A 27,026-nucleotide genomic window follows, 5' to 3' on the forward strand; every position below is an offset into this window, starting at 1 on the left:
ATTGAATCAACGAAAATGTTCTGCCATCGAAAGGATTCCGGGGCACTAAACTTTCATCGTATCATAACTTCTTGATTTATGATGTGGCGATTTAAGATGTACTTAGATTATTCATTCAAATTTTTTACGAAACGATTACATTACATTAGTTAATGAAATAGCCGAGTGGGTATATAGCAATGAGTCTCAGCGATTATAATTAGATGCAAGCCTTCAAAAGCGAGTATATAACAAAATCGCGTAAAAAAATTCCTGTCGATAAAAACATCCGCAGATTGTTTAGTTATGAGTAATAAAGCCTAATTCAATTGGAGTTAATTTCGATCGGCTACAGGGTGATCTTTTGCCTTCTGATGTTAATTATTAATTGCCCCGCTGTGTCCACACACGTCCACGGAGGCGCTAGCAACGTTTGCGAGGAGTAACGCAGGTTTTGTCACTGCCACTCTGCCAGTGCCAGCTTGAGAAGCTTGGGTGCCAGACTGCCAGTGCCTCGTTGGCAGTGCTCGAGTGAAGTCATGCCTCTCTTCCCCTCCGTCTTATTTCTGATCTCTCGTTTGCTGCACCTCACACTGACTCCACCCTTGGCAAACTTTGCGCTTCCCTCTGTCTTGTGAAACCTCTACTTAAAAATATTCGTTAGACGACGTCTATGTAATATTCTTATGCATATTTCTGTGCTGGGAAAAACACTTCATAGATCGGTTGACATAGAACTTAGGGGCATGAGAAGGACGTGCTTGAACACAGCTGTGAGCGACTCCACCCTCGACAAACTCTGTGTATGTGAATTGTTGTAGTTCCTCTTCTCTGATCACTCTATTGCTTACTGTCTTCAGTGCAGTGATGCTCTATCTGCTATAAATAAATTTAAAACGTATAGTTATATGTGAAGTGATTTTGTAATGATTTCGAACAAAGATACAACAGCTGAGCGATGTATCACCTGAAGGTAAGTAAATTGTATTCGAATGCTATAAGAGTGGAGGCGTACATTGTACTGAATTGCTTACTGACTACCGCTCCGAGTGATGTATTGTGAGTCGACTGAGTATGCAAATGAATCAGCTGGGCAGCCAAAGTCATCTGCGTGAAGTGTGATTTTAATAGCGAGGTAAATCATACAAGGTGGCGGCTGCTACAGTGGCTAGTGCGTGCGAGGGCAAGACTCTTTTTGCCCCTGGTTTCCTCGCCTTCCCTCGCGTGATTTTTTCTTGACTTGCTTGTAGCAAATGAGAGTAGCAGAAGAGTCCGTGTTTGCTGCCACTGAGTGCCTCTCGTGTCGCCGCTGAGTGACGGCTCTGCCAGCTCAGCTCCACTCATGCGCTCCATTTTCTATTTATTCATCATGCCGTCGCAAAGTCTGCTTAGTGATGATTGTTTAATATGATATTTCATTTAATAGATTATTTTGTCTCATTTTGCATGAGGTTTACCTCCGCCAAATTAGCGTTGTGTTCTTTATTTTAATTTACAAAGGGTCGCGAATAAATTAACTAGCATGTATTACTCACTACTCAACTTTCGTTAATTTTTAGTGCACAAAACATGTCGACTGTCACTTATTTCATCAGAAGATTTCTTCAAGTGTTTATGCTTGCTTTGGAAGTCGTGATTTAGCTAATTTATTCATGATAATTTTTTCATCCTCTTTACAAGAAGCAAATAAATATTATATAAAAATAAGAGGTTTAATTTATTTAGGCATGTGATTTAGATTGAACAGATTGGATTCTTTTTTAAATAACAATTTTACTGCGCCGTCATTTAGTAGTACAAAGAATGTTCGTTAAAGAAGAGCGCTGCAGCAACATCAACTCGGCATTTTTAGTATGTCCACACAGCGCTTCTCTACAGATATGTTGTTGCTCGCATGAAAGAATGTTTATATTATGAAGCTGCATTATTTCAGGCGTACCGTTGCACTATTCAACTGTGTTTAGACAAAGGCTGCATTCGTTCAGAATGCCTAGCACGGCAGTGTTTTCTAAAGAAATAACGCGGTTTGCTTTAACAATGGTAATGAGCCTGTAACCTCCTCTAATTATTGTAGGGTAACGATGGGAAAAAAATGAAATGCTTTGATGTGCAAGTTAACGGGAAACATTCGAGGTTCTTGTAAAGCTGAAAACGCAATACTGCCGACAAATTGAAGTGATGCCGAGGATCGAGTATTTTTGTATAATAAAATGTAAAATGATGGGTATCAAATAGTCCTTAACTTTTATTTTTGCTGCCACTTCTTATTTATTTGAAGCGTTAATTATTTCAATGGACCATTAATTGATCAAGGGCCAGACATTGCCATACTCTGTGGCCAAAATATCTCTCTTTAATGCTTCTTCGCCTCTCGGCGCCAAGTGAGGAATGTGAACAAACTCGTCTTTATGACTTAGTGATCGACACTCTCTTCGCCATCAAAATTTTACGTTTCGGGGAGAATGCGTCCCGTTTGCTGGTGATTATTGGAACGTTTCTCTGTTGTTAGAGAGGAACAACCGTGCCAGCGTTAAAAAAATACCTACGTTACAATTAATTAAGGAAATGTTCTTTTGATGGCTGTTGCTAAGTTAAAAAAACGAAGTATCGATTCTCAAGGAAATATTAGCGAGTTGACTCGAGACTAACATTTCCCGCTATGTGCACACTATTAAACTTTGTTGCAGCAAATAGTTTGAGCTCGGTGTTTTATGGCTGGCTTTCGTCACTTCCAAATAGTTTCACATTGTTCTCTTGAATGGCACTTTAACTGCGGCGGTGCTCGCGTTAAAGCGCTCGTTTGTATCAAAACTATGTCAATTAAATCAGCTCTACCAGCCGTACTCACAGCTGCAATTGTTCGCTGTAAATACATTAGGTTATAGTGAAGGAGTTTTTCGAAACGATCATAAACCAAACCAATTTCAAATTCGGTACACGCGTATTTCTTGATCGATCCCAACACAAATGAAGAAATTATGTATTTTAATTTAACCATAAAATCAGAAAAGCGACCAGTGAATATTAGGTGGAAATTCAGAGACTTTATACAGCAAGATTATAAGGATTTTAAGTAAAAAATATATGTTATTATGTACAATCATTTTAATTATTATTATATTACATATGCATTAAAATCAAAACCATAAAAAACAGCTATTAAAATAAACGAATTGTTTTTCGTAGCCGATGTTACTCATGCACTCGCCACTCAGCAGTTGAGAATTATTTCAAAGTGAGATTCATTTGACTTCACTATATAGGAGCCTCCAAACTTGTCATGCGATCTCAGCTCCCTTCATTTCTCGACGAATTAAATTGATAGTAAAAACTTCGTTCATTTTGAAGTTAAGTTCATAACGCGATATCAAGAATTAAGTTGAGCGCGCTAATTTCAAGCAATTGAATTGATATCCATGAAAAAATTAATACGGGAAGCAAGGCGAACAAACATTATCGGGGGATTAATTAATCCAAACAATGCGGGATTATTTTTTTATGGAATTTTCAATTTAATTATTTTATTTTGGTTCTGATGAATCAAATTTCCGGTCAACAATGCTCAGCGCAAATTCTTCTGATGTTTCGAAATCGAAATACTAATATAAGACATCAATTTACCATTAAAATTCATACGTTATCAAAAATGTAGGCCATTAGATGTAACACTGTTCTTCCGCATTCTTTCCATGCCATTAAAAACATATGTTTTATATATAGTGAAGCAAATTTCCTTTTCTTCGAGGAAATTTAATTTTATTCTAGGTCTAATTTTGTGCGAGGAAATCTTTTCCGACCACATTTTATTGTTGTTTATGTCATTTTTTTCAGTGCATATTATCAAGTCCATAGCCGTTCAATGACAGTATTAATTTTTGAATTAAAGTAAGTTATGAAGTATCAAAACCTGTCAGCTTTATTTGTCAGTGCTAAGCGGCCAGGCGTGTTTTGAATTCAAACCGAGGTGCCGGGTTAAGCATCGACTGGTTGTTGACGTTGCAACTGCGGATTAACTGAATGCATTAAATGACAAGGGATTTAAGAGGCTTGCATCAGTCGTGGGAAAGGCGACAGCGGCTCTTGTTCTGCGTCGAGGAAAAACACAGCTAGCGAGCTTGTCAGAGTGACACTCTCCCTCGAGTAGCCGCGGTCACGTTCTCGTTCTAACGGACGAGAGGAGTTTACTGGGACTCGCTTCTGAACGCTTCTAACGAACTGAGGTTATGAAAGTGTGGAGAATTCACAGTAAACTCAGGAACCACTAGAAACGAACGCTTAGTTGCACTAATGGCAATATAACGCTTGCAATGCGCTTCCGTAATTACGCTAACCAATGACTTGAAGACTGACCTGCAAACGTATTATTAAAAAGATCGCTTTAAAGCACTTTGAATTCAAGTATAGGCTAGGTCGTGAAAATAATCGTTGGAGTCCAGTAGAAAGATAGCTAGTGCACGAAAACCTTGCACTGTTGAGAAATCATTCGTACGGTTCATTTACGTACGACAACCACAAAAATCCCCTGCAAATTAGAATTAAAATAATTCCCGTGCGATAGAATTATTGAAATTCTCGTGTATGCCAGATAAAACATGACGCTCGAGCTCGCGAATGGTCGAGTCTTTTTGCTGTGAGCTTAACCTGATCCCAGCATCGATTTGCATAATCTCCCTCGAAAATCGGCCCCACCGTTTTCCACGATTTTTGAGCCACGTCTGCGAGAAGAAAACGACCACCTCTGGGCGTCCGGATGAGTCTTCGCCGGAGTGTCTCATAGATGCTGACGCAGCGCATTGAAGAACAACTAGTGAAATTGAGCATTTAATTTATCATCCTTTCTGTAACGACGAAGAGACCTATAGGTTGTATAATTGGTTGAAGCAACGTAACTATTGTACAATATTCATACGGAACTATAGAGCAAGCTGACTTTACATGCACTGCTATACCATCCACGAGTCGTTCTCTCCAGCTTTCTTTGCTTCATTATGTATTATAATTTTATCATATTTCACATTCGTCTGTGCGGGAAGATACATATTAGGATCTTTTGCAATAATTATGAGAATTGCTTTGTTATCAATTCAGGAACAGTAATCTTTCTACTGTGAAACTGTTTGCAACTTTGAAAATTTATAAAAAATGTGATCAATAGTTACTGCTGATTAAGGAGAAGGCGAAAAAATTAGCAACGGAAACGATGGAAGAGATAAATAACTCTGAATTTTCCTCAGACAAAGTATATCATAATCTTCAAGCATATTTATTGGTACTATTTTTAAGCTAGAATTTATACAATCAACAACAATCTTAAATATAAACAAACCGTCAATACATCTGGGGCTCCCTTTAAGCTGTATTAATCCGTCAGACTTAAATGTGGTCCAAATTTATTTCGACGCTAAAATCCATCCATTTCGTTGCCTCACTACAACGTCAGGCTCAGGAAGTTCCTCCCTGAAATGATAGCATCGTATTTTTTTGTTTATGTCGCGAGGCTCATTAAAAAGTCATCAGGATCTGCCAATTGTATATGATGCAATTCTCATTATCTCAACTGGAGGAGAGCGAAAAAATAATGGCAATGCCTTTCCCTGATCGGCCATCTATTAATGATGACTTCCCAATAAATTGCCAACTAATCGATGCCTAATTAGTTACTGAGCGACCCTCCATAATAACCGATTGTTGGAGAGAACAATGACCAAATGTCGTCAGCATGTTGAGTAAGATAAAAAATAAGGATAAAATAACATTAAAGATGGAATGAGTTTCGCATTCCCAGAAAATTGTGCTAGATTATAATATGTCGCATAACATAAAAATGAAGCCGAATGTGGAATCAATTCTTCCTATTACTGAAAGATTTTCTCGCACCGCTAGAGTTTCTATGAGCTGGCTGAACTAAAGGAGTATTAGACAATTTGATCTATTTTATATGAACTTAGCCTTTTTAAAAGTTTTTAGATGGTTTAAGAATATAAATATATATTTCTCATTAAGACTATAACTATAACTATAATTTTAATTGAATAGTCTGTTTTACTATAAATATTAATTTGTACCTACTCCATATAGCATTGCACAAATACAGTATATGTTTGTTTTGTGCATCTTATAATATATAAATGATTAGAGCAAATTTTCTTGTGAAAAATGGGTTTATTTATTTTTTTGTTAATCACCCAAAGGAGCATGTCTCGAACAATGAGCTTCTTGAGGAAATCTTATTAAATGCATGGAAGAATTTTAATGACCCAAAATTAAAATAAAAAACTGAAATATCGGCAAATATGTTACCGGAAAGTATTGTTCGTATATGATTATATATTATATAAGGTATACAATTTCGTACCCTCGACTCTTGTGCAATTAGATGTCAAAATGTTAAAATTAGATGTCATGCAAGGGATTTCATGTGACTCGTCAGTGGTTAAAAATAAATTGCTCTGTTTTATGCGACCCCGTGAACTTTCTGCCTCTCTAGTACCACCTTATTGCACACAAAAGAGGCAATTTGTGTTCAAAAACTGCACTGCTTATTAGCATGAGCGCTTATTGGAGAATTAATTGCCAGGGGGAGCCTTGCCGCCCTCGCGCGGCTGCCAACAAGCGGATAGAAATTTGGAGTACATAAACTCGATCTCAGGCCGTACGCTCTTCGTACGTAAGAGCAGATCAAATAGAATGCTAGTCTAAGTCAGCAACACTGAATAGTATTATTTAGATAAAAGGATACTCAGTGTACTGTGAGCAGTCATAGATTGCAGGCTATGAGAAACATTTTAACTTTTTCCCAGTGAAAATTTACAGTGGCTGCAGCTGATGATTTGGACTTCCGGAAGCTGGGGCGACTCTAAATTTTGTTAGGGTATGAATATCAGCGGCAATTTTGTTAGGGTGAACGATCCAGAAAACCGTCAGCGGCTTTCATCGGAGATGCTGCTATAGTCGTCCAAGAAGTTAAATGTGAAAGGAGTAGGAGAAAGTCGAGTTCCTAATGACGACTCCTTTCTTACAAAGTTTCAGTTTGTAACTGTAAATTTAAATTTATTTGAAAGTGTGTTGAACGTTTCCTAATTCATAAGTCATTAATTGATTCAGAGACTGATTACGATCACTAAAAGGCAGCTAATAATTTCACAATTTTTCTCTTATTACATGATTAATTGTCCTTCAAAAATTTGATTGTGGTGTCAAAAGAGCGGCAAAAATAATTTCAAACATTTGAGACTTTATAACTTGGAATAGTTTTAGTGCCCATTTTAAGAGAAAGAGTTCTTATCATCAAAAAAATATAAAAGTAAAAATTGGTACAGCTCGTTAGTCTCTAACAATGAACCTTGGAATAGACTTCTTCGAAGTTAACGTCGGCAACACTACCTTTATTGAGCTCTTCAGCGTGAGCCAAGTATCGGTTTTCGAGTTCGCCTTACCAGCCTCGCTTGAAAATTTTCACGTTTAAGCCACATTTTATTAAAAAAACATTCATTTCACAGCAATAGTACATTTATAAAACCCCGTGCTCCACAATAAAACCCATTCATTTCTTCAAATATCGTAAACAAGATCCTCGTAGTTTCCAAACACCTGGCGCTCCTTCACGATAGCAGCAATTTGATCCATAATTTTCGTTCATAATTTCAATAACCTGAGTAACTGCTTTCGATTACGATCAAAATCATAGCCACCCATTCCGACAGTCACATTGGGTATAAGCTGGTCTTTACGCCCCCATGCCCTAGGGTAATGCCTGGGATGGCTATAACTGACTCATATTTTTGCAGCATCGAGCTTCTCGAAACCATAGAACTGTCCGGCGGTGCTCTGCAAATCACACCTGGAGCTTCCGCGCCGAAATCTTGCAATATTTGGAGGCCCTTGGGAAACGGTTTTGTCTCTGCTGTTTAAGACATCATGCCGCACTATTTTTCATACATCACTACTATATACATTTCTGATACTTTGAATTTGAAGGTAGTGCTATAGTTACTTATAACATGCCGGAGTTAGAATCCTGGCCTATATATGAAACTGTGCCTGAAGCATAAGCACAATATTTTCAAAGGCCGTTGAAATTCGAGAAGACCAACCTTAAGTGGCCCGTTCATAGTTTGACTTTCAAGTTGTAATAGGTATTGTTAGAGAGATCCGACTTACCTAGTTAGAGGGGGAGAGTTTCTATGCTCGTGACAGAATATTATAATTACAGTGAACACATGCGAAAAACACGATAAAAGTAATTGAGAACGGTAAAGTAAAACAACAGTTGCTATGGTTTTATTAAAGCTAATCTAATTATTCTTCTCGCCTCCATTCTTTATGTTTAAAAATAATACATAATTTTCCAGTGAACATTTTCCGGTCAATTGATGCTCTGTGTTTCGTTTCCTTGCCATCTGCAGTTTTGATCTCGATCTTATAAACCAGAATAACAGGCCTGAATAACACTTAATTGCATAGTAATGTTTTTCTCACGTCACAAACATCGCGAAATGTACAGAATTTCTTCATGCCAGTGGAACAAATCCAGTTGAATTGGGATACTATATTGGTTGAATTGATGCTGATATCGAGTCCCATAAACACGAACGAGGAGATCGGGCGCCGAGATCAGTCAGCGATAGGAAAACAAGTTAACAATTCGCTCTAGAGAAAAGGCGTGTGAGAAGACAACGGAATCAGAATTTGTATCACTAGATTGCTCGAGTTGCATATATATTTGAGAATGTTTAAGCTGAAAATGCCATAGAAATCAGCCATATTTTTATAAATAAGGTTTCGATTAAAATATGATTATTTATCAAACATATTCTTCCTTTTTACAATTCTATTTACAACCAAAATGTAAAGGCTGGAACTAAGTTTTTTGAGAACATTTTTAAAACCTTGAGACTGTATCTAGTCCTAGGAATATTATACCCTTTCTGTAATGGAAAAATAATTTATGAAACGGACGATAATTAAGCCTTTTTGGTTCACCTGATTGACCTGCATTGTATTGATTTTGCTTTTCACGGAATAAATGCATGGGCCTCATAAGCTCTCCCTACTAACCGGAGAACTCAGTCCCACAAAGTCCCAGGATCGGAGGGTAAACGAAGTTTCAAATATCAAAGAGAAATTTAGCGTATATTATTGTATTGATTGCTGCTACAATGAATTGGGTTTAGAGAAAGAGAGAAAGAGAGCGCGCGAGATAGATGTAATGTTGGCAGGAAAAGAATATGAACGGGGTGATACAAGAATTGATAGAACGTATAGCCATGGAAACATTCTATGTACCCAATACCAACATATATAATTGTAATTACTCAAACCTCAAAGGATTACGAATTCGGGCTCCGTAACTTCGTCACGGTTACGTATTTGAATTACTCCTTAGTGGTTGAGAAAACCGTAAGTCAATTCATGCAGCGTAAAGCTTAGCACATCACACTGCATGAAACGCAGCACGTCGCACAGCATACAGCGCAGCGCGTCACACTACATAGAGCGCAGCACGTCATACAACATGAAGTGCAGCACGTCACACAGCATAAAGACTAGCACATCACACAGCATATGATACAGCACATTATGCAGCACAAGAGCCAGACGTAACGAAGCAGCACTTCATGGTGACGAGGAAACAAATGTTGTCCTCATCTACCTGTCCAGCATAATATTGTGGTGCACTGTAGTGATGGACCGCCAACGCTTACTAGCAAGTATATTGTTTATGGTATATTGTAGTGATGGTACATTGTAATATTAACTCTTACGAGCAGGTATAATGTTTATGGAATATTGTAGTGATGGTGCATTATAGTACTAACGCTTACTAGCAAGTATAATGTTTATTGCGAGTCTGAATGTAATCAAAACGCGGGTTATCCAGCGTTCTCATAAAATAATTAATTTAAAACCCAAAGGATATTTCGAGACCGTAAGAATAGGCATTTATTATGTAAAACATTGAAGTTACAGTAATCAAGTTTTACTTACTCTGTAAAGAAGCAGAAAGCCTCAAAAAGTTTTTTATCTCATGTCGTATTCGCCAACTTCATGGGTGAGAATAGAGTGTTTTCTTACTTTAATTGAGAGGAAATCTCTCGGCATTGTGCTCCGAACGTTTTGTTTAATTTGTTCTGATCTCATTGTCACTAAAAGGAATTTTGCCAGTTGTTGGTTTGCGGCAACGGCGTCCCTGTAATGTTCGGCTGCACAACCAACGCCCGGCCATCCTCTTAATGATCTCCGCAGGAATCTTTCGAGACCTGGTCAATTTTTTTTTACCGTTTAAAGTAACGTCCGCGCTGGTGTTTCCATTTGTGCCTGCAATGCAGAGAAGAAAACAAGCGAGCTCATGTCGTTAGGAGGCACTGATGTTAGTTTTTTCCGCAATCATTAGCTGTGCTAAATAAAAACTTACCTCCATTTTCTGAAATGGGAAATATGAGGATGAATATAGGTAAACTTGCGGAAAATAAATAAAAACCGTTATTGTAACTGATATATTATGATAAAATCTAATTTCTTGTAGTATCATAAAGAGACCAAAATCGATATAATAATTTATGCACTCAACAAATGGATCCTCAAAATCGAAAAAAATACAGTGAACAAAATTATATCTCTCGAGTTAATTTCCTTTTGACAACAACTTTACTAAATTAGTTCAAATAATTTCAGTACGAGTAAAACAGACAAAAACGACATCCATGGGCGAATTCGCCTCCTCCACAGACGCAAATACCGGCATTTGCTGTTCCATTCGAGCGACTGAAATGAAAGTCAGTTTACATTAGGTCGCCCTAGCAGGGGCTCACGAACAATCCTTGCTTGTCAACGCCAATGAACGCACAAGCCTCGTCTAGGCAGTGAGGTACAATAGCGAGGTTTTAGCGAGCAAATCTACGGAGTCTGATACTCACATTTGATTATCTCGGAGAGAGGAAGCTGCAGGCATGTGTCTTGCCTGGGCTGCAGTACAGAGTTCAGGCTGCGTTACAATGCAAGGGAAACTATTTTTGGTAGTTTCCGAATTTGCAAAAAGAAATTTTAGAGCATATCTTGAAATAAGACTACTTATTGTGATATAATATATAACGCGATATTTTAAGAATGTATTACGTAGGTATAAAATTGAATGGATTAATGAGTTTTATAATTTTAAAACAATGAAGAGCTATTGCTTACAGATTCATAAGAATTTAATGCTCGTTGAATTATCTAACGGTGATTTTGGGATTAGCAGTGAAATATTTCTGATAGATTTATGATATAGAGTTGGCTAGGAATGGTATATTACAATGAAAACTATGGTTATATATAGATTACAGTAAGTTGATCATTGATCGATTAGTCATGAAAAGTTTCGATTGAATTTTATTATACATGTCCTAGTCCAATATTTTAAACGCATTTTTTTCTGAAGCCAAACCAAGCTTCAACCCAGATGAATAAACGTTTCTCTTCTCACCCAGCTTTCAGTCGTTGACGCCCAAGAATTTTTCATACGCGATTCCGAACCACTTGAGCCACAATTTCGTTATGGTTTCTTTAATTCATTTAATTTTTTACCTTACGATAATTATTCATGAGCTAAAATTCTTTTGGAGAAAAACATGAACATAGAAATTTAAAAACCAAATCTAAAAGTCTACTCATCGAATTCAATTATCTGTGCAGGGTTCTAAAAACGCACTTGAATGTGTAAATAAAATAATAGCTAAACTATTGAGTTAAATAATGATACAAATTCTCACTGAGTTAAGTTTAAATGTCACGCTCACTGAAGATATGGTAACTCTAAACCTTATACAAAATTCGCTTTCTCAATTGAGGATAATGCGGCGGTCTTGCCTCAGGCTACTGCTTACCAGTAAATCAGCGTCAGGTGCGTCGATAACCTCGTCCATCGCTGTTGGGGTGACAAATAAATTATTCGTGAGCCAAATGTCGTTTTACAGCCAGCGTAGACAGCCGTGGCATGTGCCCCGTACCCGAGGGAACTTAGATTCTATTCTGCCAATTTAAATATCAATATTATTGATTATAAAATTTAAATTCAAGTTTTCGTTATTATCAGCTTTAAATTTATATACTTTATGACATTGTTGGGACTCTCAGAACACCCAACTAGCCTACAGGATCGTATAGGTTCTGGATATTAACGAGTACTTTTTAAAACACTTTATTAACACTTTAAATGAACACAATAAATAATAAAGAATAACCTCGGCACATTAACACTTTAACACTTCATCTTGGAACACTTGGCTTTCGAGACTAACTCTTGACTCTGAGATTTGAGGCTTTCCTACAAAAGAAACAAATAAAACAGATAAATAATAGTAACCCAAACATCAAAGTATTCATACATATATAACCTAAGTATTTACACAATTTGTTCACATCAATCTATTCAAGTATATATTTACATGTCCACATCCTAACGCAGCACATACCTCCGCTTCGGCTTTCCACGACAGAATAATCTTATCACCTTCTCCTTCCGCACTTAGCCTTCGGTAAACTCTAAACTAAAATGACAAATAAAATAATAAACCATTTTGGAACAAATATTATCGCCTCGCATTACATTGAAATAACAAACTATTTCTATCCTTTACAACATCACAGAACCTACATTTTCAACTATTTTTCTGCATTCCATAAAAATGATCATATACAAATAATCGACACGAATTTTCAATGGGTGTCTCTCTATCATTATTTTAAACCACCGCTGACAATCGCGCTTCACGTGGCTGCCATAGCTTGTCAAGCTATCACACGAGTCACCGAATTTTAAAGCAGCTTGCAGTGATGCCTCACAAAAATTCACCACAAAAAAATATGTTGTAGTGCATGGTTTGAATGAAGTTTGATTCGGTGTCAGGCTCACCTCATGCGGCTCTCTATTCAGGCATTTAACTTCATTAACTTTGAGCATGTAAAACATTTCGCTGATTCAAACTCCTGTGAAATACTCAAATTAGAGTGCCATGTAGAGCACAGTGGTCGAAAAAAGATCAATTTAAAGCAGATGAACAGCAGGTAGCGAGTGAAAAATTAATTTCAATTAAAAATCAAGTTTTTTTCCTGTTCCAGCGATATTTTGAACGCGAGCGTCAAGATTTAGATTTGATGGAATTTCGTTTGCAGCCAGAGAAGTAATCTGTTTACATGTTCATTTCATTATAAAAGTGTGGTATTTCAGTATCAGAGGAAACAATAATTCTTTAGCATGTATATATATATAATGCGCTTCTGATTTTACTTTACAATTAATGCGTTTGGAATCTATTAATAAGTTCATGGTATACTCTGCATTTTTCTTAAGAGGGATGGATAATGCACAGTTTATATTTGAACAAGAGCATATATAGTAGCTCTACAATATTCAGATACCATATACTACGTGTAAGTATAGAATATTCATAATGCAGGCATTAGAGCAAATATTTCAGGTAGAGAAAATCTCGATAGATGCATCATATTGAACCTTACGCAGATTGCGAGGCGGGCATTTCCAGTAGCGCACGCTTTAGGTCTATCGTCTAAAATTCCCTTGAAGATAAATCTCACTAAGAACCCGAGCGTCGTTTGTTTTCCAAAACGTTTCTTACTTTCCTTAGCAAATAACGTGGAGTTTCTCAAGCTCCTAGGAGCTCAAAGAAATCGTCTGCATCCGTCATGCTTTTAAAGTGCGTATAGCTGCGTTCACTTTGAGCACCCCAACGGAATGCTTTGAAATCTCCGTCCAGCAACAGACCAAATCTGGAAAATTTCGTTACTATACACCAAAGAAATGAAATCTTTTTAAGGTAGCAGTCCTTTCTGAGAAATTAGTTTAAATCAACGACAGGTATCTTCGCTATGTTTAATTGGTTTAAATTATTTGCATAAACAATTCCGACAAGTGGCCGCCTATGAATGCACCGCCATACAGATTATATTCTGTTCACATTTTCTGCTTTTTGGCCTTTGCCCGCAAGATTTACCGCCACCAGGTCATGTGTTGCGCGGTTAAAACACCCGCCAAGGTTTAAACTGGACACCTTTTGGCAGTTGGCATGAAAAAGTGAAGTCATTCCCATTTTTTTCTTGCAAACTGCGGATTGTGAATGAGCTGCAAATGTTGGTTGCGTAAGTAGAATGTCGTTGGCAAGCGTGTAGTTCATGGATTATTGTGCAATGCTATTCGCCGTATGCCTGAATTTTTGTGCCGTTTGTATTCAAACAAGCATCTGCCTTGCAACCAGATGAGCGCTCTTTTTGCATATATTTTTGCTGTATTATCGTTAAAGTCTTTGTTTAGAATAGTTATTTGAATGCCAGGTAGAATTTATGGCAATTAGATTTATATTTTTGCGAAAATATTTTGATGCGCAAAGAGATCAATACAATATTTTACATCTCAAATGCTCCATTTTCTACTTATAGATTCTAATTGCAGTTTCTGCCTGAAACAATGCTTGTATTTCTTATCTCCATCCCACGTTTTGTGATATCCTCTCCAACAAGAGTTTGTATACTCTACCGTTATTACTCCAGGAGCGATAAAAATAGTGATTGTGCCGGTGCTTATCTGGCCACATCGATTGATTTCTTCAGAAGCGACAACGATCACAGACTAGCACCCGAATTTCTGTCTCTGATTTTTTTTTGCTAGACTATTTCTCGTAGAAGAAAACCAGAAAACCTCCATGCAGCATTGCTAGTGCCCTAGCGCTCTTAAACTAATTGAGCAGCAAGCAGCTGACCATTTAAAAAATCGATACTCCGAGGAATTTTATTCTCATGAAGGCATTTTTAGACCAGCTAAGAAGCGCCGATGAAATTCTCTAAGTTATGAAAGATTTATGATGAGTTGCGGAAAATTTATTATTGGGTACAATTTATGTTAATAACATCACTATATGAACATCAAGAAGTAAATAATACAGTAAAAAGTGAATGAATGAACAGACTCGGGCAGAATGCGGTAATATTTGATAAAAGTCTTCTAATTAATAAAATAGGATATTAAAATTACATAAAATACTATGGCCATGATATTAAACTCAGTGGTACTTGAGCTGAGCAGGTAGGAACATCGCTTATATAGCAATAAATCTGGTAATTTTTATGGCAGAGAGTTTGTGGGCCTGTAATGTTGGTGATGACCGGCCTATATACGGGGGCCTGAGCCATCATTTCTTACGAGCTTGAGGATTGTGTTGCCTGAGACCAATGAAACTTATGACTTAAGGACCGCAAATCCAATGGCTTTGCCGACGGTAGCGACTCTACAATCGATTATTGGTGGCCATGAGTGACTTATGATCGGCCATAGAGTGGACCGTGATCGGCCCACCAGAAATTACCCAAATATTTTCAGTAGGGTAACAGGCGAGGCCCGTCTCCTCCACAGAGATAAAAAGACAAGTAAGGAAGAAAGACGTGGACAATAAACGGCATTGTTGTCAGGCGCTTGAGGCTCAAGAGGGGATGTAATTCCAGCCGAGGCCTGAGGAGTCGGCCTCAGGAAAATGAGCAAGCTGACGACGGGACATGGCGGAGAAGATGTCAGCTCAATCGGGATTCAGTCTTTTTTATATTAAATAAATCTAAATTTACTTCAGGTTCAAGGTGAGGTTGTAATTACCATTTTTCGGCTATTAATGTGAAACAGAAATTATACTCAACTATGAAGAGAATCGCGTTAAGCTATCGTCGTGTCGAATATTGTCTGATGCCGAAGGAAATAAAATGTAATATAAGCTACAGCGGCGATCAATTGCGTTGCTAATAAAAATTGTGGAAGATTGCAGCTAAATAACGATTGACGTCAGGCGCCGATGAAAAAGCCGAATTCAAAGATTATTAATCCTTTGAAAATTAGGATGAATTTTCATATTTGTCAAGTTGTGCGTACAAATAAGTATGAAGCCTGTTATTAGTATTTGTACAGACGAAAGATGAAACCCTTATGAGCGAATTCAGGGGAAACAAGAGCAACAAACATGTACTCTTGGTGAGGGGATCCTCTCATTAGATAGGACGTCGGCGGTAAAAGTTTCGGCCCTTCAGACGACTCTCTGTTTCCAGAAACCAATAGAGCAAATTAAACATCGTCTTGGAGATGGCGATTACATTGTGGAGAGTGGCTCAAGTACCGACGAGATTAAAGGCAAGCAGAGAATTGCCGTTTGAGAACGAGACTCCTTAACGGAAGAGATGTAGCGCAAACACGTACGTGGGATACGGAAGTTGATGAACATCAGATATATTAGGGAAAAGAAACAAATAAGAATACGTGAGATAAAAACGACATGAAATGGCTGTAGAACGGAAAATAACGAATTTTGATCGTAAAATTTTGAGTGAATGGATTCTAATTTGTTTATCTTTTTCGTACCTGAAATATTTTACTGTACATATAAATTATTTATGCCTGAATATGTACGTACAATTTACTGGTGTGAAGTTATAAAATGCAATAGCTTTTCTTAAACTAGTAAAAATAATAAATACAATAGTGATGTACCATAAACATTTGTCTTTAACTTTATCACTAACCTATTTCTATCTATCGTCAGGTGCTGGACGCTAGGATGGGGAGCCATGTGTTCATCTGAAAATATTCAACTTGAGCAAAAGACACTACACTTCAGCCTAAATCTCAATAAAAAAACTGCTTCTGAAGTTCAGCTTTAGCTTCATATCTGCAACAGGCATGCAAAATAAGATGAAAATGCAATGGAAAATAACCCATAGTGAGATATTTCTTTAATCTTCGCATTCAAACACTAAGTAAATCTGAGGTCATGCTGCTTGTTTCTTCAAAGATGGACAGTAGAAATCAATATTAGTCGAAAGTCGTGAGAAAATAAACTATTCTGCATGATGGCTGACATTGCATCTCTACTGAGCTGTCTACTGGCTTTCCTCTTCCCCATCCATGGCGCTGCTAATCTCAACCTCTACCTTAAAAGAGAAGAAGTCAAAGGGCTCCTAGGTGAGTACTTTAATTTTTATTTTCATCTTGAAACTACCAAAGTCAACATCAACGGATTAGGAGTCAACGAGAGCAAAGTGAGTAATAACAAGTACCATGAAAAGGCATGATGCTAGACATAACAACCATAGAAGACAGAGGAAAAATTACTCCAAGGTATGCAATATCCAATTTTAGTTTTACTCGTAAAAGCGGCTCTTAATATCCAACATAATCCTTTAAGAGATAAAACCACTGGACTCAGAGAAGAGAAATAACAATTTGAAATTTTTCTCTGTAGAATTGACTGTTGATTCTAATCTGTGCTCTTCAAAGTATAAGAATTGAAATGACACTTGAGGTCATTCGGTTAGCCGTTGAAGAGCTCATACAATTTGAGTCCTCTTTAACTTGAATGTAAAACATAATACCTGGTGACGTAACTAAATTGAATCAATTATGCAAGAAATTTAACTCTGATGTATTATCTTCATTGATTTTTAGTTTGGTAAAAAGAGACAGCTTTCATAAAACGCTGAAAGTGCTTTAATGTTTCTTTAAGAAGTGACTAGAAATGACTTATATGCATAGTGTATTCAGTCACCCATCAGTTAGTCAATAATTTTATAATAAACACATTTCCCGTATGCTTTGCTTCTGCAGCTTTAAAAAAATTGTGACGTGCACTCACAGTCTCACTGAATATTAAATTTAAACACTCCCTGCGCTGCTCGACCAAAATGTTTTCCATTAAACCGTATGCAACTATTTATTCATAAAAACACTAATGGCTTCGGTAATTGAACTTTAATAAATAAAAATGCAGCTCGCGCTCTGCGTAGGCTACGTTTGATGCTTTATAGCAATAATTGTGACACGTATAAACACTTTAATCAAATTCTAAATTAACGATTGACAATAATAGACATATGTTGAAATTTTGAACGAAGTGCTTTAAAATTAGGATGCAGAAGTATTTCCTAGATGCCAATAACTTTTCTTAAATTTCTTTTACGCGAAGTAAAATTGAAATATGAATTTAATTGATGCAGTCTCGTCCCGATAATATACTCCATACTCCTTCAGCCAGTAAAGGGATATTCATGAACTGGAATAATGATGGACAATACTTCTCACCACAAATATCTATTTAATTTTCCTACCAAACGCCGTTAGTCGGCAAATTTTCTCGCACTAATTCTTCTGCCGTTGATCATGTACATGATTTCTGTACAAACATTTGTGTCGTCATTTAATTTGAACTAAAAATAGCTCTCTGGATTGCGGTCAGCTACTTTGCAGATGGACATCTGGCCGATGAAATTCTTTGTGATATTCTTATTTTTTCCCGTTGAAATGTCAAGACGTGGCAGGGGGCGACTTTGATTTATAACTAACTAGCGGCTGTACAAACAAAACTTTCCGAGTACACATAGCGGCCTAAGTACACAACAAGTGTACATAGTACACTTTTTAGAAAAGTAGCGGCCTAAGATAGATGATATATATTGGCATATATAAAATCTATCATCAGTGGGTTTAGCGTGAAATCTCATCTGTGCCTGGCTGACGGCGACAACAACTCATGACTATTTGTGATAGTTTCGGTCCCGGCTGAACGGTAGCACGGATACGACGTTGTTGTGACGCTGAGGCCGGCGGTGAGAGTGGCGTGGCTCGCGCTAAGCGCTGGGCATCGGAAACCAATAAGGCAAGCAACCCACAAGTGCGGTCACCAATTGTCTTGTTGTTTACTCGGCAAAACTGATGTGTGTGAGGGCTTGTTATCGTGCCAATGCTTGTCTCAATCTTCAGAACGGTCACTATAACGAAATTTCTCGGTAGCGTTCACCTTGCTTAAATAATTTGAGTAGACAGGCTGAAGAGTTCTGATGCGCTTATTCAAGTAATGTGGCTGCATTAAACAAGAGTTTTTACCTGTAAATAAAAATATTCATATAATATCAGCGGAAATTGTAATCAAGAATTACCGCCCCACAACCTCACACTACTCAAAGGCGTTGCTACTCGTACTTGAACATAACAACTAGTACTCTGATATTGGTTATACTGGGGACTAGAAGCAAATAATGATAAAATTATCACTAAGAATATAGAAGCAAATGTTCAATCAAGAAAAACTCGCTCAATTACAGTTTCAATTCCCTCAGGACGGAATATCGTAACCCAAAATTCATTAATCTTATAACTTCCAAAAACACTAAAATATTTTGTACCACTTCGTAAAATCCAAAAACCCATTTGGATGCAAGTAGTCATTGCGAGGCATCGGGACCCAATATGAACAAATAAAAAACTAATTCAGTTACGAGCGTTGCCAGGTCGTAAAAAACGACTAATGATGGCGACTGTGCCGTGGGAATTAAATTTACCGTCACGGGTTAAAATTACCTTTGATCCGTAATTCCCTCAAAGTAGCTGCACTTTCACCCAGCAAGAGCGCCATTGGAGCGGCAAAATAAGATGGCTATTTGTGCGGGACTCCCCTCAAAACAAGCCAATAAAATGAATGAAAATATCACTCTGAAGTTCCGTCCCTTTCGTCGCCGACCGCAATGCCCGCGGAATATAAACTCGATTTTCAGTGTTGAAATGAAATGGGGCAGAGCATGTTATTTCCCGGCATTCTTGCCACGAACAATTTCTTATATCCATAAAATCAACGCAATGTGCCACGCCGAGTCCCAAACTCACTAACTTGACTGGAAGATCGTAACTTAATTAACACGTTTACAAATAAATTATTCACTGCAATAAAAAAAACAAATTTTTTGAAGATTTTAATCATTCAAATTCTGGAACGCTGAAAAGTTTCGGTTAAAAAATTTAATTTTTTACGTATCGATTCAGTCGTACGTTGTTCCGGTTGGAAACACTAACTGATTTTTACATAAAAATTTTTTGTAAATAAATGTAAAATTATATACAAAAATTATTCTCTTTACGATACAAAAAGCAGTTAATCCAAGGGTAGGCAAGCTCTTCAGATGTTAATCTCAACAGCCAAGAAAGGTTTGCTACCGAGCGAGGACCACAAGCATCTCGTGATTAAGTACAAGAAATATTATATTATAAGTATTTGTAATATATTATAATAGAAATATTATAATATATTACAAGTACAAGAAATATTATAACTTAGCGGAAATCGAATTTTTGTCTTTTTCTACCTCAAGGCTTAGAGAATTAATATTGACTCACAATTTTGGATATTCAACCTTCTGTGAATGTTTTGAGCCTTTTCTTCTTTTAAAAATTACCCATTGCAGAAAATTTACTTTCAGATCAAGGGGAAATTTGTATAAACACACGATTAAATAAAAGTCAAACATTTCTAGTCAATACCATACGAAAGAGTTCCGTTCAAACTTTAGGTTCCGATGGTTCGAATCAAGAACGGCAGGAGCAGCAGCAGATTTTGCGTATAAAACAGGGAGTATGCGGTGCAGCGGAAGCATCGCAATTTTTTATATTTTTGACGGATTATGTGCAGCAAGCGTACACTACTTCGTATTACTTTTGTACCCCGTGAAAAGTTAACTTAGTCCTCTCTTTCAGTGTAAAATTAAATGCGTGGAAATACTTGGATGATATTGTAATTTCTTTCAGCGACTCTTAAATTGTACGCATTTTAAGCATATGCCTTTTCGTTCATTTTGGTGGTCTGCTTTCAAAAGAATTCTTTATAAGAGACCAAGAGTTACATTGAAGACGTACGTTAGCGTCAGCAATATCCCCGAGTCATAAACATACTAAAAAAAGACCAGAAACCTAACACGTTGGAGCAGAGATGCTTGGGGCAGTAAGGAACTGGAGTTGGATCGTATCTGTGAGTTGTGTAAAGGATGCTAATACGACGCGTATACTGCGTAGAAAGAACGACGCCAGCACCAAATGAAGTTGCTGGAACTACGCCAGCAGCTCGCACGGTTCTTCGAAAGAGAACGAGCTAGCAAAGTCGTTTGCTTCTGGACCAAACGAGTCGCGGCCGAGAATGAGAGGGTGTAAAATAGCGCCTCAAAACCCATCTTGAGCCAAAAATACGCGCCTTATAACTTTCCTGTGTGCTAAGCGCATGCTCTTCTTCTTTGAAGACTCAAGCGATAAGTCTCTGAATCTCTTATGGAGATGACAAGTTCACCGAACTAGCACTCGCAGCGCCGTGGATCGGAATCTTCTTAACCCTAAATATTCGGGTATGATCCATGAAATTTGCAGAAACAGCAGAAGTATGCAGAGAGTTAGATTTTTCATTTCAGGATTTTCCAAGCCCAAGAGCTTCAATATCCCCACTGAATAATGGCTATCATGTTAAACTGTATAGGAGGCTCTAATAGAGCCAAGGTAAAATTATTGTGCATATCTCTCCATATATCAGTTGAAGCTTATTAAAGTTATTTTTTTATAATCATTCTTTCAAGCGCGATTTATTTATTAATTCCAATAACTTGATGAAGAAATATCATACGTAGTAGAATGCTGAAAGTTCAAACCAAACATCAGAATTTCGGTTAATAAATTTATTCCTAACAATCAAGCTGGGATTTCAGTCTCATATTGAATTATTAATATTTGACATAATCGTAGAACTAATTTATGTTTAGTGAGTATTCAAGGGCAAAGTTCTATTTCTATAGCTATTAGTCTTCATTATTACATGTTGAAATAACTAAAAGCAAAAAATATTTCAAAAACATGATTAGTTGAAACGCTCCGAATCTTCGTGCCCAGCAGCGCAGTCCTTCGCCAAATGCTATTGTGTGAGGGAGACAGAATCCTTTTCTCGGTGGGTAAGATTATGCAGATTCCTTTTGGGAACACGGCGCGGAGATGTTGTGTGGCTAATTAGAACACAAATGATCCGCCAGCTTACATGGACTGCGGTGGAGCTCGACTGAATAGGAGAATTGCAATCAGCACGACAGGCGCGAGCTCACTGGACCAGCGTACAGCGCACACTCACGGCACGCTGGTTGAGGGATTCATGGGATGACTCTTGCAACTTCACAGTTTTAGGAAAATAATTCTTTACTACTGCTTTCACTGAGGAACAAACGTAGAAATTACCTACTTATGTTTTCTGGAGGATAAAATAGGGATTCCTTATTTTATCCTTATGATGTTATCCTTAGATTCTTTATTATATCATATCCTTATTTGTATTATATAAGTCATTGTAAAATAAGAAATTAAGGAATAGCTACAAATCGAGCGTACGATCCATAAATTTGAGATTATGAATAAAATTACGATTGAAAGCATGTTAATGAATGCTATGTTTATTATTTTTTGGTATTCCTTCTCCTCATTGTACGGACTGCGGAAATAAGATTCATCTGAATTTTGTTCACTATATTGTTGCCTTTTTCTATTTGGCGCCACTTTCACCGAGCAACTCGCGATAACCATCCTCAATAAAAAGATATTTATTTTTTATTACTGCAATGCGGGATAGTGAGTTTTGAAAAGTAAAAATATTTTAAAATATTTGCTCTTCAACAAACTAAATGTGAATTTTATAATTAAAATAAATCGCTCGGAAATTTTTTATTCTCTCAATGTGAAGAATGACGCAGAAGAGTTCGAATTTGGATTAAAGTGTTAGACTTGCAACGGGTGATTTCTTTTCTTCTCCCGAAGGTGGAAGGCGCGTGTAAATGTTAAGCCCAGGTGGGCAATTTGTTGCGTCCGTCTCCTTGTGCTCCTCTGCTCTACTGCATTCCGTATCCTCTGCAACAATTCCCCACTGATGCAAATGCCCTGGAGTTTAATACATTAACATTTTGTCCGAGCTTTTTGTTAGATTGGCAAGCCGGAGATTCTCCGGAGATACATCACTGTCAGCTCTGAGAAATCCGGCAGAAGCTCGATATGTTCCTTGATTTCTGCCTCCGTTCAATTTCCAAAATTATCCGTGGTGAGCAAGTGTTCGCAGCGCCATGCTGCGACAAATTGTTTTCAGTCGCGTGAAAGATTTCCGCGGTTGCTGTGTCAGTTGACCAGCGTACTGTCAACATATGAAGTAGTTAAATGTTCCAATTCATGAACCTTTTATTGTAGGAATTTAATTCTAGAGCTGTATCAAACTGCATTGGTTGCATTATTTTTCACATAAATAAATGCGGAAATTGGGATGTTGGTAATACGGTTCATACATACTGTATTATATGAAGTGCTAGCAGATAAATCCGGTGAGACTCAGGATTGGTAATATCAGAGGTTTGAGATTATGGGATAATTTTCTTAGCTTAAATAATGGTTTTCAAAACATGTAACTCGAAATAAGAATAGAACTTTCCGAACCCTTATTTTTAGTGAGCCCTCCATTTAAATGCCTTTTCAAAATTTGAAATAATTTTAATATATATTTTTGAGGAGAATGGCATCCCTTATAATTCATGTGGACTTCAATTTTGTTCAATCTTAGCCCGTTTTCTGGGATCCACATTTAAAATATATGTCAGGTCTAGTTAATTTCTCGATACTAAATGTCGAGTGTAAACTCACTCAAATTTTCATTATTCATTTCCAGGCTGCCGTTTATTTTTACCCGGTAATAGCTAACCAGCACACAAGTCCAGGCTTCTACAATTATCGTTTAAAATTCAACAAAATTTTAGACCAAGTCTCACTTGGAATGATAAAAAATTTACAACGAAGTAACATCAAATTATTACTCACAGATCAGAGATATTCCAACTCTCTCATTGAAAACATCCAAAGCAATACAAACACGCATCACAATAACGTTTCAATAACTACTCACGTTAAAACCAATTTTGATATCTACAATCATTCCTTCTTTTGATCTAAAATAACTTTGAAAGAAGTGCCCAGCGGATAATAATGATAATAACATGGGAATAATAATGCATGATAATTTATTTTGTAGAATACGTCCAACTTAGGGCCAGCTACAAAATTGCGAAAGCGAGTGATTCTATTTGTCTCGAAATGACTTCAGTGCTGCATTTAAATAGCCACTTTTATTCAATTACTGCAATTCAGCATAATTCTGAAGAACTTGCATCTGAATTCCCATAGCTTCATCTTTGTTAGCATCGTGACAGCGATGACATATTTGATCTATTAGCGTAATACAAGGTATCTATAATAATGGCAATATTGCTACAAATCTTCTCAATTAAGACGCTCCTGCCATCTGATCTCTATTACCTTCCACGAGTGGTATTAAACAGCGATGTAATTGACACTACATCTTTTTGTATATTTGGTACGACAGTTTCTGTCTGGCATAAATGATTTTTTTTAAGTGTTGATAGAATACATAGCAAAAAACGGCTTCCATGGTAACTAACTCAAAGTTTTATCATTGATTGTACATAAATGATAATAAAATATTTAATTAAGATTAAAATGTATTATGTAAATCCTCAAATTCATTTCGGACAGAATCATTCCATTGAATGAAAACGTTCGCATGGATAAGATAGAAATATTTTACGTCTCCTACTTTCAGTGAGCGTACCGAAGTTCCCTTAATTATACATTATAATTCTATATGTTGTTGATGTAGTTCATAATATTAGAGCTAAATTCAATCCTCAAAATAGACAAACAGGTCGTGGAAGTGTAGCAATTCACGTGAAACAAGCGCGAATTTTCTCAGATCTTGAAGATCGTCAAGTGTTATAAGAGTCAAGCTTCCTTAGAGGGAACAAACCACATCCTTCAGGTCGTCTGCTCTATACTTGACCTGCGTTAGTTGATTCAGGATCAGATTTCTCTTAATTAAACTATTTTCACATTTTTATTCTCTTTATTGGATGAGCGTCTGATTTATCTTCAGATGAAGTCATGCACAAATGTCTCTGTATAAGCTGCCGACACTTTACTGGACAAATGGTGAAAGACGCCTGAAATATATGTTCAGAGATTATTATGTATGTAACATATGTATAATATATGTTTAGAGATTATTCCCAAAATAATAGAAGAACTTGTGCTCTCACAGTCGAACGTGGAGCATTTTAATTTCAATTGTAAGTTTAGTGAGTGTAAATTATATAATAGGCAATTAGGACGCATGAAGAATCTGCATGGCGTTTGGAAAAATGTTAAATTCTTAAGATACATGGGATCTTTCGTGTTAGAGGCATGAGCAGTGCTCTGTAATTTTACTTTAACTTAATTGTTTTTGATCCACGTGCGTCGTGAACATTTTCCGTTTGACTTGTTGTTACTCTATTTATTTTTATCTCTATTCCAGCAATGAAATCACAAAAATATTGAACCTATTTTCTCTATTGTATCATTCTGCTTTGAGCTACTCCTTGAGCTACTCGTAAATTTTTGAGCTACTCCTTGTTTTTGTTTTTTTTAAGCCTTCCCATAAAATTCAAGCACAGGGCTTAGCCCGCGTTCATATTAAAGATAAAACCACCTATGACGGGAACATAATTCAACAGCTCCCCTCATTTATTCGGTACTCCAGTGATTACGCGCTCATTTTCCACATAGCCCCGTACTTCCGAGCTGCGGGAACAGCTAAATCTTCCAGATTTGCTACCTTGCTTATGCGTGGCAAATAACCACTGAATTAAATTCTGACTAAAAATTACATGAATTTTCATTTTTCCTCGAGTCGATATGGAAAATTAGAGAATTCACTATAGATAATAAGTACAAGACTCGAGTAAATCTGGTGATTGCGTAATAAATTTATTCCAATATCTACGTTAAGCCAAATTTCACAGCTTTAATGAGTAATTAATAAGTACTTATCAGCTAAGCCAATTCTTTATCTACTGCAATTGATGGATTGCGATGCAGGAGAATAAGTTGCAAAACTTTTTTCTGTGAGATTCAATTTACCGTGAATTCCTTTCTTTTCCGTGTTCGGCCGACCAAAGCTAGCTAGCAAAAGTTCTTTTTCGGGTTCCTTGCAGCTGCTCAGTATTGCCCAAAAAGCCGGGCTCGGGAATGTAATACTCGCCAGATTATAGCGTGGAATGCACGCCAGACGGCGCCAGGCCTGTAAAGCTACGCGATGGACCGTGTCCAGCATCTCCGTAGGCTTACCTGCATCGGCCTCTTGCCGGCCTACAAGTAATCATATAGCAATAATAAAATTTTGCCTAATACTACTAATTAACATCTGTTGCTTTTACTATTCATTAATATCTGGTGCTTTTAATACAACTCGAATGGCCCTATTATTAAATCTGGAACAGTTTTCGCCACTTCTAAACGTGTTTATAATTCTTATACGAATGCAAAAATTGCCAATCCTATTTAATTGTCTCATCGAAAACATTCATTTGGAAGATGAACATAAACGATTTAATTCAAAACGCAGGAAAACGTTTTTCAGTTTTCATCGTAGTATCTAGAATTTATTTAACAGGCTTAGAAACCTCCGCTACTGTGGATTTTGTTCAAAGCAAAGTTTCGCATCTAATTTTAAATCTGTGGCGTTGAATAGTCATTAAATCTGTGTTAAGAGTCATTACTGCTTGGTACGAGTAATCTTATCTGGTTTTGGATTTATCAAGTCCCTTAGGCTGCAGCAAAGTTGCTGCAGGAGCCGAGCTCTGTGTTGACTTTGCCTCGATCAATTTCCGGCAACCAACAGCGCGCGGCCCGTGAGTCTATACGCCCAGAACGCTCCACTGATACTGAACCGCACAGCGCAGCGCTGTACCCGCTAAAATATTGGCGGCATCCAGCTTGTTGTGAACGTTCCTTCTGCTGGTAAAAAATAGAGAATTATTTATATCATAACAAATGTTATATATTTTTCAAGTTTATATTTAGAATTATACTAAGTAAATAAGACTCTCCGCTCCATGGCGTTCTATACAAGCGAGATTTCAATTGGGGCCCATATACGTGCGTAGGGAATGTCGCTGTTGTTCGCTGCGTAAACTTTTAGACGCAGCGTTCCGTCGAAGATCGTGAACGCGTCTAAATTTTGTTACGGGCTTTTTGAACGCTTCTCATCCGTGACTGTAAACACACAGCCGTAGTGGTGTTGAGCGGACACATTCTAATAATTATGGAGAGAGCAGTGAAGAGCGTGCAAGTTCTGAATAAA

The 27,026-nt window shown here is 37.2% G+C and overlaps 1 protein-coding gene across 2 annotated transcripts in view; it reads left to right on the forward strand.

The window, feature by feature from the left end:
* Nucleotides 1–509: 509 nt before the first annotated feature.
* The window catches only part of LOC108669038 (tyrosine-protein kinase RYK), a 62,901-nt gene continuing 36,384 nt past the window's right edge, over nucleotides 510–27,026 (forward strand). For both annotated transcript variants that reach the window (XM_047882242.1, XM_047882243.1), the window contains exons 1-2: nucleotides 510–952; nucleotides 16,551–16,969. In XM_047882242.1, coding sequence (XP_047738198.1) covers nucleotides 16,855–16,969 — 115 coding nt within the window. In that variant the 5' untranslated portion in view covers nucleotides 510–952; nucleotides 16,551–16,854. The remainder of the gene's footprint in view (nucleotides 953–16,550; nucleotides 16,970–27,026) is intronic.

Source organism: Hyalella azteca, unplaced genomic scaffold, assembly GCF_000764305.2.
Source record: "Hyalella azteca isolate HAZT.00-mixed unplaced genomic scaffold, Hazt_2.0.2 contig10017, whole genome shotgun sequence".
Taxonomy (NCBI): domain Eukaryota; kingdom Metazoa; phylum Arthropoda; class Malacostraca; order Amphipoda; family Hyalellidae; genus Hyalella; species Hyalella azteca.